The 15,764-nt window shown below is 34.0% G+C and overlaps 6 protein-coding genes and 1 non-coding gene across 7 annotated transcripts; 6 read left to right on the plus strand and 1 right to left on the minus strand.

Moving 5' to 3' along the window:
• Nucleotides 1–85: 85 nt before the first annotated feature.
• LOC104793040 (two-component response regulator ARR8-like) lies at nt 86–2,178 on the plus strand. The gene is made up of 5 exons (XM_010519317.3): nt 86–749; nt 836–936; nt 1,044–1,121; nt 1,387–1,457; nt 1,663–2,178. Exons 1-5 carry the CDS (start codon nt 647–649, stop codon nt 1,979–1,981), a joined length of 672 nt encoding a protein of 223 aa, XP_010517619.1. The 5' UTR covers nt 86–646; the 3' UTR covers nt 1,982–2,178.
• Nucleotides 2,179–3,117: 939 nt separating this feature from the next.
• LOC104699380 (uncharacterized) lies at nt 3,118–6,411 on the plus strand. Its single transcript, XM_010414693.3, has 11 exons — nt 3,118–3,428; nt 3,683–3,772; nt 3,906–4,011; nt 4,097–4,252; nt 4,356–4,412; nt 4,518–4,589; nt 4,799–4,861; nt 5,009–5,071; nt 5,167–5,235; nt 5,347–6,066; nt 6,180–6,411. Exons 1-11 carry the CDS (start codon nt 3,327–3,329, stop codon nt 6,281–6,283), a joined length of 1,602 nt encoding a protein of 533 aa, XP_010412995.2. The 5' UTR covers nt 3,118–3,326; the 3' UTR covers nt 6,284–6,411.
• Nucleotides 6,412–6,922: 511 nt separating this feature from the next.
• LOC147942992 (signal recognition particle RNA) lies at nt 6,923–7,229 on the plus strand. The gene has a single exon (XR_015560531.1).
• Nucleotides 7,230–7,944: 715 nt separating this feature from the next.
• Nucleotides 7,945–8,559, plus strand: LOC147942993 (uncharacterized). Its single transcript, XM_087453925.1, has one exon. The coding sequence runs from the start codon at nt 8,078–8,080 to the stop codon at nt 8,225–8,227; it is 150 nt and encodes a 49-aa protein (XP_087310051.1). The 5' UTR covers nt 7,945–8,077; the 3' UTR covers nt 8,228–8,559.
• Nucleotides 8,560–9,529: 970 nt separating this feature from the next.
• On the plus strand, nt 9,530–11,192 carry LOC104782618 (uncharacterized protein At5g39865-like). Its single transcript, XM_019244336.2, has one exon. The coding sequence runs from the start codon at nt 9,801–9,803 to the stop codon at nt 11,031–11,033; it is 1,233 nt and encodes a 410-aa protein (XP_019099881.2). The 5' UTR covers nt 9,530–9,800; the 3' UTR covers nt 11,034–11,192.
• A 267-nt stretch (nt 11,193–11,459) lies between these two features.
• On the plus strand, nt 11,460–13,094 carry LOC104793042 (DNA-directed RNA polymerases IV and V subunit 5B-like). The gene is made up of 4 exons (XM_010519319.2): nt 11,460–11,748; nt 12,287–12,463; nt 12,576–12,689; nt 12,794–13,094. Exons 1-4 carry the CDS (start codon nt 11,509–11,511, stop codon nt 12,917–12,919), a joined length of 657 nt encoding a protein of 218 aa, XP_010517621.2. The 5' UTR covers nt 11,460–11,508; the 3' UTR covers nt 12,920–13,094.
• LOC147942994 (uncharacterized) lies at nt 13,052–13,587 on the minus strand. Its single transcript, XM_087454045.1, has 2 exons — nt 13,499–13,587; nt 13,052–13,389 (listed from the first exon to the last, which is right to left on the minus strand). The coding sequence occupies exon 2, from the start codon at nt 13,368–13,370 to the stop codon at nt 13,173–13,175; it is 198 nt and encodes a 65-aa protein (XP_087310171.1). The 5' UTR covers nt 13,371–13,389; nt 13,499–13,587; the 3' UTR covers nt 13,052–13,172.
• Nucleotides 13,588–15,764: the final 2,177 nt, after the last annotated feature.

Genomic DNA, 15,764 nt, shown 5'->3' on the forward strand with positions numbered 1-15,764 from the left:
TTGTGTTATTATATATATATATATATATATATATATACTAAATGTTGTAAATAAAAACAGTAATAAACCAAACTCAAGGTAAGTTAAAAACATTAAAAAAAAAAAAACCTCAAAAAAACTAATAACCTTCACCAATTGCAATTGCATGTGGTTGTGGTAGTATATACATATTTAAATACATCATCCTCTTATCTTTTAAAAAAATAAATAAAAGTCTATGGTGAAGTAAACAAATCAATTAAAATCTTCGAAGAGATTTCTTTCCATTATTTTAATCCATGACCAAAGTTTCTTTCTCTCCATTGTCTCCTTAACAAATTACTTTGATCCCTTAAAAACTTGCTTACTTCGTATAAACCAAAGCTAGATCCCAAAATTTTAGTTTTATTTTCCTTTTCTTCTCTTCTCGCTCTCTCCGAGATTTGGGGTGAAACATACAAAGACCCCTTTTTTATATTTCTCTACCTATCTTAATAAGCTCCATTCAGAAGAAGAAGAACTCTCAACATTTCCGGGGGAAGAAAAAACGGAAACTTTTCCTTCTTCTTAAAACAAAAATAAGGAAAGTTGAAAAATTTGCATCTGGGTTTTGTAGATTGTATAGATTCCAGATCTTGAAAAAGGTTTTCGATTCAATATATCAGCAATGGGTATGGAAACAGAGTCACAGTTCCATGTTTTAGCTGTTGATGATAGTCTCTTTGATCGGAAAATGATTGAGAGGTTGCTCCAAAAGTCTTCATGTCAAGGTAAAATTTTTAAAGAAAGCTTTATGCTTTTATGTATTGGAGAAAGCTTCATTTTTTTTTATAGTGTTTTGGTTCTTGTTTTGCAGTGACTACAGTTGATTCAGGCTCTAAAGCTCTCGAATTTCTTGGTTTGAGAGTAGATGATGAAGACCCTAATGTGCTCTCTACATCACCCCATATTCATCAGGTTCAGTCTTTTTTTTTTTTATCTTTTTTCCATGATTTCAATTTGGTTACTTTCGAAATTTACAGGTTACTGAAATTTGGTTGTAATTTGTGCTGGCTTTTGGACAGGAAGTTGAAATAAATCTTATAATTACAGATTACTGTATGCCTGGCATGACTGGTTACGATTTGCTCAAGAAAGTTAAGGTATATTTTTCTCAATTTGGGTTACTGTCTTTTCCCATCTCTGGCAAAATTCGTTTTCTAGAAAAAGAAATAAAGTTTTAATCTTTTTGAGTTTTTAAAAAAGTGAGAATGTCAAATGGAGAAAATCTCATTTTAGAATATTGTTCTCTCACCCACTCACACAAAAAAAAATTAAAAAAACTTTCTTTTATGCCATTTGTTTGTATATGATGAAAAACAAATCTAATTTGCTTCTGAGAAAATTTTACATGATTGTTGTGTATAGGAATCAGCGGCATTTAAAAGCATACCTGTAGTCATAATGTCTTCAGAGAACGTTCCTGCAAGAATCTCCAGGTAATGGTTTTCTTTAAGATTAAAAAAACTGAGTCTTGCTGATTTGTGAGTTGGAATTAGTCAAGTGGGGTATTATTTGATTCTTTTGGTATGAAGAACATCAAAGTCTTTTTTAACTTAAAACTGTGTTGAACTTTGTGGTTTTTTTTATGCAATGGATGTGGAGTTAGTTTTGATGTAAGTTGTGGTTGCCTCCTTCCAACAGATGTCTTGAAGAAGGAGCTGAAGAGTTTTTCTTGAAACCAGTAAAGTTGGCTGATCTTACCAAGTTGAAACCACATATGATGAAAACCAAATTGAAGAAAGAAAGTGAGAAATCAGCTAAAGAAGAGGAGAGTGAAGTTTCTAAACCGGAGATAGAAGAAGAAGAAGCAGTAATTGAGATCTTGCCTCTCCATCAAGAACTTGAATCCGAACAACTTGAAACGATTGTGAGTAGTAGTAATAAGAGGAAAGCAATGGAAGAAGTGATATCTACGGATCGGTCACGTCCTAAATACAATGATATCACAACCTCGGTCTGACCCTTTGTGTCTTTCTTTCTCACTTTCCTGCACAACTTCAGTGTTTTTTATAAGGTCTTTGTAGGAATGCTTCTTCTGGTAAATACAGGGTTGCTATAGATAATGAAGAAGGGAGATAATATGTAGATGATGATGATTGGTTGTCACTTGTTATATAGTTCATTATGTGAAAATCAGCAAATTCCCATTTTTGTTTATGATTTCTTCTTCCTTGATATTTTTGTTTTGAGTTCTGGATTTGTATATTGTTGCGGATAATGTGAGGCCCATTTAGTAAAGACAACATCAAAGAGTTTGGTTAACAGATCCATTAGTACATAGCTTACAGGTGGGTTAATATCAAAACTAAAAAAGAAAGACTTTGGTTACTTGGTTCGGATAATTTAGGTTTCGGTTTTGGAAAAATAGATTCTTTCAGATAGAACTTACAGTATTTCGATTCGGATTTGGTTTAGTTTTAGAGAAAAACTTATTTACAGAAATAAACATAAACAGTTAACTTTTAAGGGAATTCTCATAAATACTATTTTTAGTTTTATTTTTAAAAAGTATCATCAAAATATTTTTTTTCCAAGAATACCACAAATTAAAACTAAATTTTTTAACAATCAAATATAAACCCCATAAACAATATATAAACCCTACCTTTAAAAACTATACACTTTTAAAATTATCAACCTAAACCTAAAATAAAATAAAATAACACCCTTAAATTTGTGGTTGTGGTATTTTTGGAAAAATTAAAAAGAATGTGTCATTTTTATAAATAATAATAGTGGTATTTTTAGAAAAAAAAAATTTAAGGGTCGATTTCTAAAGAATTTCTTTAATTTTAGTCAATATTATAAATATAATATTTTTTAGTGAATTTTGGTTAAATAAAGTACCATTCGGTTGTTGTAAAAAAAAAAAAAAGTACCATTCGGTTATTGTCGACACAATAGTAAAAAGATTCGATCTATAATTCTTTTCGTTTCAATTTAAGTAACAGTTAAGTGATAGGAGAGAGATGCGGGAGAAAAATATTCAGGTTATATTTTAACGGAATTAGGGTTATTATTATATTAAAATATTAATTCTTCCGTTAAACCCTTTCAGGTATTAATTAATATTCAGTCTGGTTATTTAACGGAATTAGGGGGCTGGAGGCGAAAAGAAAACCCTTTCAAGTATTTAATTCTTCTTATTCTAGTTTCTCTCAATTTTTTCTTCACAAAAGCTTTATTTGTTTCTATATCTTACAAAAATCTTCTTTGTCATCGGTTTCACCAGCTCGACTCTGCAAGCATCATACGAAACTGTTTTAAGACAGAAGCACCCGAAGATGATGATGAATTGATGATATATGAAGCCAAGTAAGCGTGAAGAATCGAAGACTATGAATATTCTCGAATCCTTTCCAATGAAAAACAAAAGACCAACAACAACAAGAAATACTCAAAACCAGGTTCGTTCGTCGTCTTCTCTTTTTTTTTTTTTGTTCTCCTTCTTTTTCTCTCTTTAACGACGCCGAAGCGGTTCTTTTCTTTGTTTTTTTTTCATATCTTTAAACGACGGCGGTTTCGTTTGTAAAAAACTCTCTAAATCCTAATTCTTGTTCCGATCCGATTTTATCGCTAATATATATTCAACCTAACAAATCTTTCACTTTCTTTTTCATTCCTGAAATAGAGAGACTCCTAATCTTTTTTTCTTCATCAGGTTCCCTCAAAAGAAGTTATGAGCGAACCATCTAGTCACAATCTTCACTCCAGCTCCCTAAGTGATGTTGCAGCTGAGACCGCAGACAATGTATTAAATTTCTTACTTTCTAGCTACACAGACTCTAAAAAACAATTCATGATTCTCTGCAGACTGTAGCTTATTATTACACTTACACACCTACTCTGTTTCATATCGTGCGATTGTTGTTGTTCTGTTTCAGATTAGGAACGAAATCGAAGAATGTATTTCGAAGTACATGAGTTTTGAAGAAACGGTGACATATATCCGTGACAATCACCAGATTCCTCTCTATATCACCACAGCGAGTAATATATCTTATAATTTCTATGCCAGTTTGATTACGTGCTTCTTTATTAAATCTTGAACTCTCTTGTTTTCTCTATATATTAGTTTGGGAGGGGCTTCAGGAACGGAGTCCGGAGTTTTTCAAACGTTACTACTTAAACCTCGAAGTATTGCGTCAGATAAAGATGTGCAACAGTTTCCTTCGAAAGCAAGCAATTTTGATGTTGGGTGATGGTCAGTTTGATATTACTACTGCACCACGTACGTATAAAAAAACAGAGACCATGCACACTCTACTTTAATTTGGATTGTTTTACCACTCGATTTTGTTGAAAGATTCGCTTATTCTTTTGTCTTTGTGCAGCTGCAGTCATGAATTTTCTTGATCAAATTCTCTTGGAGGAACTAGCTAATACACCTTGTAAACCTCTCTTCTAATGATGCATCATATCCAAAGTACATAACTTCTTGAAAATTTGGGTTTGTTTTTTGTTTTGTTTAATGTCTCTTGCATTGTATTGTGCAGCTGATATGTCGTCAGAGGTGAGCCCTTCAAGCTTTGCAATGTTGGCATTGGGTGATACAAATGGTCCAACAGGTAAAGTCACAAGATAAATATTCCTACTCGAAAAACTCTATTTCTTGCACTTTTGACATCTAAGGAAGTGAACCAGTTGCAGAGTCCTAATGATCAGCAACATCAGTTTAATATTTATGCTTGTAAAGAAGAGACTCAATCTTTCTCTCTCTCTCACTTCTTCTACTCATGCATTTTTATGAATGATTATCCTTTTCTTTTCCCAATAGGTAACAATCTTGGAACTCCAACCTTTGCACCACCAACTACTGATCAATGGTTAACATCCAATGGTATTACCTGTAAAGAAAAGACTCAACCTTTCACTCTTTTTTTCAATATTGAGTTTGTTTTGTTTGATATCTATTGCATTGCGTATCTTATACGTCATGACTGCAGCTGCACGAAAACTCGATTACTTATGTTTCTCTGTTTTGTAGTTAACCAGTTGCAGACTCCTAATTGTCAGCAAAATCAATGGTCTACACCTTATGATCTTCCTTGTAAAGACTCAATCTTTCTCTCTTTATCTATCATTTGTTTTAAGACTTCTACTTAAGCAGTTCTATAAATCACTCTCTTTTTCTTTCCCCCATAGGTAATCTTGGAGCTCACCCCATTGTACCAGCAGCTTCAAATCAATGCCCTATATCTAATCATCTTTCCTGTAAAGAAAAGACTCAACCTTTCTCTCTTTATTTTTTATGGTTTAAACTACTCTTTTACATTAAAACATTTCTATGAACCACTCTTCTTTTCTTTTCTTTTTCCTCCATAGATTACTATCCTGCATTTTCAACAGTTGCACCAGAAGCTCCATCCGTTGCACAACCACCTGCTGTCCTATGTGGCATGTCTACGTTTGGTTTTGGGGAAAATATTGAAAATGGCGGCTCATATTTCAAGCTCATTGATCCTTCATTAGCAAAAATGCTAACCCAACCCGAGTACCCGCTACAAGACCCATATGGACAACACCAGCCGCCATATCTGCAGCAGAACTTCTCAGTAGAAGAGTTACTGCCATATGGAGTAACCAACAACGAGCTGCCATATGGAGGAAACAACAACGAGCTGCAATATGGAGTAACCAACAACGAGCTGCCATATGGAAGAAACAACAACGAGCTGCAATATGGAGTAACCAACAACGAGCTGCCATATGGAGGAAACAACAACGAGCTGCAATATGGAGTAACCAACAACGAGCTGCCATATGGAAGAAACAACAACGAGCTGCAATATGGAGTAACCAACAACGAGCTGCAATATGGAGGAAACAACAAGGAGCTGCAATATGGAGTAACCAACAACGAGCTGCAATATGGAGGAAACAACAAGGAGCTGCAATATGGAGGAAACAAGTCAAACAACAACGAGTTGCAAGCAGTAATACCCCAGCAGCAGCAGCAGCATCATCAGGAAAAAAAGACAATGGAAAAAGCAGAGCGACAGAATTTAATACCTGAGTCTAATGATTCAAACAATTCAAATAGTGGTAAGTAGCAAAACCCTTTTTCAACACCACGAGCCACAAAATCTGGTTTGTACTATATCTATATTCTTATGTCATCTCGTATCTTGCTTGTTTGTTTTTCTCTTTTCATTAAGGTGATAGCACAGTAACAAGGACTCAAAACCAGCATGATCCTTCAAAGGCAACAGCAAATACGAGGTATCTGAAAGAGAATAGAAGAGCAACCTCAAAAAAGTGAGATGACGAAAGAAACTTGCAAACAGTAGTGGATTTCTTCTTTGTTTTCTTTTCTTGTTATAAACCCACAAGAATTTTTGGGAAGTTTCTTGCCACATTCATCCACAAAGATTGGAGCATTCGAGAAAATCAGTATAGTCTTGCTACATTACACTAGCTCAAGAACCGTAAAAACAGAAAATTATAAGATCCTCTTTGGTCTCATACTCCCCAAGAATCTGTCTGAAACTTTTAACGAGAAAGTTCATATAGTACATTCATTAGCTGAAGGATCCAAAACTATTGCAAAGAGAATCAGTATTGAATCTTATGATAAGATTCAAAGCTAACAGCTATATATAGTCTTGCCACATTACACTAGCTCAATAAAAACGGAACTTTTTAAGATCCTCTCATCTCATATGCCCAAAGAATCTTGTACAACGAGAATCCAAAACTTGGAAGTGAGTGATCGAAGTTCTGGCCTAGTGGCCTTTGATACGAAAAGATCTCCCGAGAATGAGGATGACAATTTTCTGATTTTCCCCAACATGAAGCGAACTGCATTAAGACGCTTACTAAGTGATAGCTTTTTATCCCACATCGGAGAAACAAAATATTTCGTTGTTGTATATAATAGTGAAGTTATCAAGTGTTGTACGTCGAGTTCAGTAACGTGGGCTTGTGATCCAAGTGGAGACAATAAGGTGATGGAACGTTGGATCGATCTCGTTGGGCCGGGTTCGGAGTGGGCTATATTCTGGCTCGCCCATTCCAAGTTGGGAGTTGAGGCATGGGGTTTGAGCGAAGGCTTGAGTCGCATGTCTTCTAGAGTGGGGGAGACCGCGTGAGGCTGGTTTCACAGAGCAGCGTACACCTTCCGCTCTTGACGGTGGAAGGATTACGAGCCATTGCCTCCCGAGCCTACTATGACCCAATAAGCCGATTCCGATTGGACCATCACTTTTTTACATTTTTTTCCCCCACAAAATCAGACAACTAATGTTATAATGGAAACAGCGATGATCAAAGTTACATCATAAAATTACATCAGGCTTAACCGGAGGTTTGCAGTTGCAGAACAAACAATGGTGGAAGCTATCGTTTGCTTTAGTTTTTTTAAATTGAAATAATGAATTGCAAGGTTTAAATATAAGGGAAACAAAATAAGTAGACCCAATTTGGATAGTTTTGTAGCCATCAAAGCCCTATCTAAAATAAATAAAAATGATTATAGAAATAAATCGATAATGATAAAAAGGAAGCTTCCACTATGATGCCGCTCCATCAAATTATTGTTTCTTGGATTTATTATCTTCAATTATTAATACCATGGGTAACATTCATTGTGTCTCTTCATTTTTCTTATTCTTTTATGCAAAAAATTCTGTTGTTTTGTGAACTATTAACCAAATTATTGGGAAAAATTCCAAAATTTAATTATAATTTTTAGTTAGAAAAGTTTCCAATTATATAAGCTGACATTTATTTTGGTATTTAAGATATATTAATAGACCAACTACTGGGTCGGACCTTCTCTTTTTATTGGTCGAACAGTGACGTGTCTCCTAACTAAATGTCCTAATAAGTAATAACTGGCCAGAAAGCAGAAAGAGACGCGGCTGGTGAACAGAATCAATACGTGGCGACATCTTATTGCTGGAAAGATCCTCGCGTGTCCCCCGTGCAAAGTTTTCTTGCATGATTCATAACTATTATCTTTCTCTCCACCACATGGATCTTGCCAGTAGTTGGTTTCTCTTCTGCCAAGTGAGTTGAGCTCGCAATATTTGCTTTGAGATAGAGAGAGTTAACAATGGCGATGCCTTTAGAAATGGCGATGGTTCTTACCAAAACGGTGTGGTTTGCTTTGAGCGGGTGGATTTTCACATGTTTGTCCATCGCCGACGAGATCGCCGGTTCTCTCAGAGACCGAGAAAGAGTTCATCATTCACATTTTGGATGATCAGTTGTTTATTATATACATTCTTCATCCTTCCGGATTTTCATCTCTTTTTTTTTTACCCCGGTGAGAATCGTCCCAAAATATATATTGAAGAGTAATTTGGGTTTATTGTAGAGGAAGATAAATATAATGTATAGGTCACTTGTTTGCTCCTTGATATTACATAATACACGTCTTAGTTTGGGTGTTTCTGCTGATTTGAGAGAAGGCCTGTGTTATTATTGGTTCTTATTTTCCAACATTGTACTATTTACATCAAAATGTGTTGATGAGTTACATTCCTTGAGAATCCTGCTGGTTCTGGTTGAGAAATGAGAATCATCATTCAAATAGCTCAAAGATTTACAAGATTGATCATCACCATATCTGGTGATGGTATTCATAGTCATAGATAGCTTCAAGTGTAGACAACTGTTCCAAGTTGGCATATGAAGAAACTATAAGCAAATAAGTATAGAATTCACTTTTTTTTTTTTTTTTTGGGTAAAAGCAAGAAAGAAGTTGCATCTTGAAATATTCTAAACTAATTTTAGCGCCTTGGGCGTCTTTCTTTACGGATAAGTTACCAAGATTTTATTCTTTTTATACACAAAAGGAAATTAAAATATCTTCTTTTTGCCCATCTAGCTTTTGTTTATGACAATGATATTTTTCTTTACTTTCAGTTATTTATTTATTTTTTATATACAAAAATAGTTTTGCTTGTCTTTCTAAAAGGCAAAGTACCAAAAGGATTCTTCAATGAGTGTTCCTTGTGCAATTCAGTTTCCTGTTTTATTCTTAATCCCATATAACAGAAAGATATCAGTGCACTGCACACTGCACAGCTCATTTTCACTAGACAATATTTCAACTTTTACTTTGTATGTGTTGGAGCCTGTGGAATCTGAATATTAAACTTTTTGAGTCTACAGACAACAGATGTAATTGATTATTCACGTTGTATGGGATAAACGAAGAGATCTCGTTCTTTATATTGTTAATGTAGATTTCAGCTCAAAGATCAAAATTCAAAACATATCAGTAAATTAGTCCTCTTTCTATAATCAGTTTTTAATGCTGTTTTTACTGTTACGTAATCTAAATAAGCAAGTTAGGAAAGTATCACTGTCTTCTGTCTATAAAGAATAAAGTTTCTAAGTAATTTTGCTCTGTTTTTATTTCCCTATAAAAAAGTATTATTAGCTAGTTCACATTTTGGAAGCTGTTATATTTGCAAATTTTGAGGATCTTGACAGTTTACTTTGTTTTTTGGGGTCAGTTATTATTAATTTACCGAATTTGCGCTCTAAAAACAAGGATCAAATTGGATACTTTCCTTAATTATCAAAACAAATCAAAGTCGATCTCGACGAATCAACATCACCATCGTCTTCTTTAGTGTTTTCACCCTCTTCCACCTCTAACTTACATAGACAGCTCCTTTCCACCTGTTTCTTCTCTCTCTCTCTCTCTCTTTCTCTTTTATATTTATTCTCCGACAAAAGAAAAAGTACAAGAAACCCATCAAAAAAGAGTTTGAGAAACTAACATTTGTTCTGCTTCTCTCTGTTCTACTGCTTCGAAACCATTCATGGGTTCCTCTGCTTCTAAAACAACTTCTTCTTCAACTTCGGCTTTGAATTCATCTCCGGAGACGAAACTCAACTCCGAAGTCTCCTCTTCTTCCGTCGCTAAAGCTTTCACGTTTCCGATGCCGTCGATTCATCATCCACCGGCTAAAAAAGGTGATACGCACCACTTCGTCTCCCTTACGTCCACCACTTACGGTTCTCTTCTCCTCGACCGAGCTTCCGAAAGACAAACATTGCCTCATCTCTCTGTTTCCGGGAAGAGTAGTAACAAGAAGACGCCTGAAACAGAGGAGTCACGCGAATCATTATCTCCTGACTCAGTGATCAACACATGGGAGCTCATGAACGGCCTCGACGATTTGGAGGATTCTGATACAAGAAAGCGTAGTTCCGCCGAAAAGTTTGATTCTTTTTCTAAACCCATCGAGAATCGAGACGTTGGTAGTGATGGTTCTGCTTTGAAATTGGACGAATCTTACGAATTCTTAAGAATCGAAGAGGACGATGAAGATTGGAGATTACTGCCTTTGAAGCCTAAGCAACCTCTGTGGAAACATATGTCTGAAGAATCATTTCTCTCTGACTTAGATCCTAATATCATCTCATCTTACAAGAAAGCATTGTCTTCTAAGCAACTAGGCAAAACCAGTAGCGCGAGATCCTTCTCTTGCTGCCACTCAAATCAGTCGACTCTACCAGAATCTGTATCTTCGAGTCCGCTTAGTTCTCAGACTTTGGAAGACCAAGAGAAACCAAGCTTCCTTGAGACAGAAGACAACAAGAACAAGATAGTATTGTACTTCACTAGCCTCAGAGGAATTCGAAAGACTTATGAGGATTGCTGTTGCGTCAGAACGATACTGAGAGGGTTTCAGGTTGCTGTAGAGGAACGAGACATCTCAATGGACTCCAAATACAGGAAAGAGCTTCAGATCGCACTTGGGGAAGAGAAACCGGTTTGTTTACCTCAGGTGTTCATAAGAGATATCCGCATTGGTGGGATTGAGGAGATCAAGAAACTCAACGATGGAGGCGAATTAGGAGAAATGTTAAAAGGCTTTCCAGCTTGTGAAACCGTGGGAGCTTGTGATTGCTGCGGAGATGCAAGGTTTGTGCCGTGTACTAATTGTGGCGGTAGTACTAAAGTGTTTGAGGAACATGAAGATGGGTTTAAGAGATGCGAGGGATGCAATGAGAATGGATTGATACGTTGTAACAAGTGTTGTCTTTAGTAATTGGATTCGTTTGATTGATGTTTGTTGTGAAATGTGAAAAGATATGACTTATGACTTTAGATATGTTTGTTTGGTTGTGTTCTTTGAATTATATAATGTTTGTTTTCTTGTATATTGAGTTATTGAAATAGAAGTGATGTCTTTTAATTGCCTCAATTGTTTCTTCACGTTGACGTTTGTAATTTACATGTTTTAAAAAAAAAAAAAAAAAAAAAACAGTTACTAAACACTTTTTCATATGGATAAGCAAACTGAAAAGTCAAGTGCGCTAAAGTTACAGCTTAATTACCTTTGACTTTATCACCTGCTTGTTTATTGGCTACTATCCAAGTCTATTGCAAAAAGTCATTCGCTGTCACAGTAACAACGTCACGGGCAAATTAATATTCAAAACGACAACGAGTCTTGTCATCTTTCAATCCACTTCACTCTGCTCAAAGCTTTGCTTCATTCTCCGAAACCGAGAGAGACGATGGAGGGGAAAGGGAAAGAGATAGCTGTTGGACCGTCCATTAATAAATCAAGTGTAGAGTGTCACAAGTATTACTTGGCGCGTCGAACGACCATGGAGATGCTACGAGACAGAGGATACGATGTCTCCGACGAAGACATTAACCTTTCCTTCCAGCAGTTCCGAGCGCTCTACGGCGAACTTCCTGACGTAGATCAACTCCGTATCTCTGCCAAACACCACTTCGATTCTTCCAAGAAGGTAATCTGAAGACTGAATTCGATGCTAAAGTGATATTTCGATATTTGCATGTGACTAGCTTTTAGAAAAATTCGAAGTGCTTTCCATTTATTTGATTCAATAAAATACAGTTTACAGTTGGTCTGACAAACTTTGAGAAATATTGTCTGCTTTTCAGATTGGTTCCTAGTTAGGTTTGATTTCATCTGAATTCCTCTGTTTTTGAAACATAATCGTTGTCTTTTCTGACAAAAAAAAAAACCAAAGATGTTGTTAAAAGGTTATAGATCTCTAACTAGAAAGTTGAAATATGTATATGTTTGGTTTGGTGGTTGAGTTAGTTAGCACTTAGCAGTAATCAGTTCGTTAATTGATGAACACTTACTTGTAAATTGTAGGGTTAAGAGAATAATTAAAAAAAAACATTTCACATTCATCCTACTTTTAAGTTTTAACCTAGCTTCTCTGTTCTTGGCTCCTCTTGAAAAGTCCTATCTTTGTTTGTTGTTGTCACTGAAGTGACAAGCATAGAGCAATTTTTCTCTGATTTAAATTTCAGATAGCGGTTTTGTTTTGTGGAACTGGTACGGTTAAGGTCAATGAAATGCGAGTCATTGCAGCAGATGTACTTAACCGAGAAAGTATAACTGGATTGATACTGGTTCTGCAAGGTCACATAACAATTCAAGCTCTAAAAGCCGTTGAGCTTTTCACGTTTAAGGTCGAGTTATTCGAGGTTTATATCTCTTATATATATATTGAACCGTACGTATTAGGTCATGTGTTGGTTCGACTTGATTATCACAGTTGGTTCATAACATCTTGGTTGCTGCTTGTTGTATTGTTAGATAACCGATTTGCTAGTTAACGTAACAAAACATGTCTTGAGGCCAAGACATCAGGTTTTGAATGATGACGAGAAGGAATCACTTCTCAAGAAGTACAGCCTCGAGGAAAAACAAGTAAGCAAGTGCTTTTGTACATGGGATCATTCATTTTAGGAACTATGAGCCAGTTTTGTTTTTACTTAAAACTTTTTTTTTTTTTTTCTTCTCCATTTTGTTAGCTTCCTCGGTTATCGAGCACAGACCCGAGTGTGCGATACTATGGACTAGAGACAGGGCAAGTCATGAAGATCACATACAAAGACGAGCTCAGTGATTCGCAAGTTACATACCGATGCGTCGGGTAAACTCGTCTTGTTTATATCTTTAGCTCTCTTTGTGTGTAGAAATTAATTTGTATCACGTTTTGATGTCAATATCTGTACCTTTTCTGTTTTTTTTAACTGTAAGCTTTGTGTTTCCTTTTTGATATTAACATAAACCAAACAAGTTTGATAATTAATTAATGTTGTGGTTCATATAGATTAATTTATTCGCAACTCTGCATAAGACTTTTCTTACAATTTATACTTTACAAGAACATATGAAAGCAATGGTCAACTATGGACGTTGGTCGAATTTGGCTGATTCATGTCTGACCAATGTGTTAACTTTCTCGGCTTCACGGCGAAGTCTTCGCTCCTCCAGTCTGGCTGCCTTTAACTGAAGCTCTTGCTCCTCCACGGAGAAGGTGTTAGTGTTGCCCATCGTATTTCTGGTGGTATCTGGATTGCGTAAACAGCAGAAACTTGAGCCCATGTGGATCAAACTAAAATCTCTGATTAAAAAGGTTAATCAAATAGGAAATAAAAAGAAAAGTTATGCCGAAGATACAAAATTCAAGAACAAATGAGAGAGATTAAAGACAGAGGGGTTGGTTTTTAAACCTTGGACCAGAAAATGTGTGTTTGCTGAAAATAATTAGTGGTTTGAAAAATTGTGTCTCACATTATATAGCTCCAACTATTGATGTGATTTTCTTTTGGTATTGTGTTATAAAATATTATAAAATCACCCAAAGTTTAATAGTCAAATCTCATAGAATCACATTTCATTTTATTTTCTTAAAATAGAAAAACTCTAAAACACAATCAAATCTCCTAAAAACTTACTAAATCTTTCAAAATTCTAAAATATTAAAATCCTACCAAATCCTTAAAACATCAAGTTGAATACTCCCCTCTTATTACATTTGTCATTTTCTCTTTAATCTTTTTACTGATTTTTTTCAATTAACTTTATATAACATATATTATATTATTTTATATTTATATGTAAGACAAAATGTAATTTGATATTATACATGTTCCATTTACTCTTTAATTTGTGTAGCATATTATCCAAAATAATGATTTTCTCTTTTATTTATGTATTTTAGTAGAAATAACTAACATGATATGGTTATTACATTATTTTTTAATTTGATTCTAACTAAAACAAACTAAAGTATATTGAAACATATCTATAATTTATTAATATTATTATATATGTATATATATAAATTATAGATATTTAGAGAGCAATAACTAAAGTATATGTCTTTCAAAGAAAGAAATGAATATATATATATATATATAATTATAATTTGTTTTGCTTGAAATTCCTATCATATATTATTAGTCATAGTAACTTTTTATATTTTAAAAAAATAATAAACATATATTTATGAACCTTCTCACATATTTTATTTATCTTCTTCAACGGAGGAAGCTCATCTCTGCATGGCATTTTTGAAACGTTTGATGATTTCGCCTCATGGTCTGGCTTAAGAGTAAACAAGGATAAGAGTCAGCTCTTCCTCGCAGGACTTGATCGGATTAAATTTTTCACTTCTTTGTTTGTAACTCCAAACCTAATCTCTTTTTTGTCATTTCATATAGATTAATTTATTCGCAACTCTGTATAAGACTTTTCTTACAATTTATACTTTACAAGAACATATGTAAGCAATGGTCAACTATGGACTTTCTTCGAGTCTGGTTGATCCTCTCTTGGCTTCACGGCGAAGTCTTCGCTCCTCCAGTTCGGCTGCCTTTAACTGAAGCTCTTGCTCCTCCGCGGAGAAGGTGCTAGTGTTGGCCATCGTACTGCTGGTGGTATCTGGTTCGCGTACACAGCACAAAATTGAGCCCATGTGGATCAAACTAAAATCTTTGATTAAAAAGATTAATCAAATAGGAAATAAAAAGAAAAATTGTGCCGAAGATAGAAAATTCAAGAACAAATGAGAGAGATTAGAGACAGAGGGTTGGTTTGAAAAATTGAGATTCACATTTATATAGTTAAAAAAACTGGAGTGTGACGTCAATAAACAAAACAATTAATTATTATTATTACCTAATATTAAGTAGGGGTTAATGATTTGAGATTTGAATAGAATTATAAAGACTTTATAAATGTTATGTAGAATTTGTTGTTATTACATCAAGATTTTGTTAATCTCTGTTAAATTATAGTGTTATTAGTTTGTAATTTGTAAAAAATTCATTAAAAATTTTAACAAATTTGGGTTATTGGATACATACTTTTAGTAAAGTCAATAAAATTTCAGTGTTATTCAATTAAAATAAAAGAATCTATTGTTAATGAATTCAATTATTATGTTATTGGTTTATGATTTTATACATTTTATTTAGAAAATATAGTCATAAAAAGTATCACAAAACTAATCAACAAAACTATATAATACTTTCTAGCAATCTTTAAAATTCTTTCATTAATTTATTCATTTTTGATGATTTTGTTGAAGTCGTCAACATTCTTTATCAATTAGAATCCAATAACACCCTCTAAGATTCTCTTTTGACAAAAGTTGTCATTTGACATTATCTTCTTGCGGCATGTGTCATTTTTAGTGTATTTTTTCAATTGAATTTATATGACTTATATTATATTATTTATATTTATATTTAAAACAAAATATAATTTGATATTATACATTGATGTTCAATTTATTCTTTAATTTGTGTAGCATATTGTCCAAAATAATGATTTTCTCTTTTATTTATGTACTTTAATAGAAATCATTAACATGATATGATTATTACATTATTTCAATTTTATTCTAACTAAAACAAGCTAAAGTATATTTCAATATATATATATAATTTATAAATATTTAATATATATATAAATTATAAATATTTAACTAAA

This window comes from Camelina sativa, chromosome 6 (assembly GCF_030686135.1).
Source record: "Camelina sativa cultivar CO46 ecotype springtype chromosome 6, ASM3068613v1".
In the NCBI taxonomy this organism is placed as follows: domain Eukaryota; kingdom Viridiplantae; phylum Streptophyta; class Magnoliopsida; order Brassicales; family Brassicaceae; genus Camelina; species Camelina sativa.

What these genes read in the sequence shown, in the direction of transcription:
- LOC104793040 (XM_010519317.3), top strand. Translation starts at nt 647, where the DNA reads ATGGGTATGGAAACAGAGTCACAGTTCCATGTTTTAGCTGTTGATGAT. An exon ending in ATTTGCTCAAGAAAGTTAAG is followed by an intron (nt 1,122 to 1,386) that starts GTATATTTTTCT and finishes TGTTGTGTATAG; the next exon opens with GAATCAGCGGCATTTAAAAG. An exon ending in GTTCCTGCAAGAATCTCCAG is followed by an intron (nt 1,458 to 1,662) that starts GTAATGGTTTTC and finishes TCCTTCCAACAG; the next exon opens with ATGTCTTGAAGAAGGAGCTG.
- LOC104699380 (XM_010414693.3), top strand. Translation starts at nt 3,327, where the DNA reads ATGAAGCCAAGTAAGCGTGAAGAATCGAAGACTATGAATATTCTCGAA. An exon ending in CAAGAAATACTCAAAACCAG is followed by an intron (nt 3,429 to 3,682) that starts GTTCGTTCGTCG and finishes TTTCTTCATCAG; the next exon opens with GTTCCCTCAAAAGAAGTTAT. An exon ending in TTCAAACAATTCAAATAGTG is followed by an intron (nt 6,067 to 6,179) that starts GTAAGTAGCAAA and finishes CTTTTCATTAAG; the next exon opens with GTGATAGCACAGTAACAAGG.
- LOC147942993 (XM_087453925.1), top strand. Translation starts at nt 8,078, where the DNA reads ATGGCGATGCCTTTAGAAATGGCGATGGTTCTTACCAAAACGGTGTGG.
- LOC104782618 (XM_019244336.2), top strand. Translation starts at nt 9,801, where the DNA reads ATGGGTTCCTCTGCTTCTAAAACAACTTCTTCTTCAACTTCGGCTTTG.
- LOC104793042 (XM_010519319.2), top strand. Translation starts at nt 11,509, where the DNA reads ATGGAGGGGAAAGGGAAAGAGATAGCTGTTGGACCGTCCATTAATAAA. An exon ending in TTAAGGTCGAGTTATTCGAG is followed by an intron (nt 12,464 to 12,575) that starts GTTTATATCTCT and finishes TTGTATTGTTAG; the next exon opens with ATAACCGATTTGCTAGTTAA. An exon ending in ACAGCCTCGAGGAAAAACAA is followed by an intron (nt 12,690 to 12,793) that starts GTAAGCAAGTGC and finishes CCATTTTGTTAG; the next exon opens with CTTCCTCGGTTATCGAGCAC.
- LOC147942994 (XM_087454045.1), bottom strand. Translation starts at nt 13,370, where the DNA reads ATGGGCTCAAGTTTCTGCTGTTTACGCAATCCAGATACCACCAGAAAT.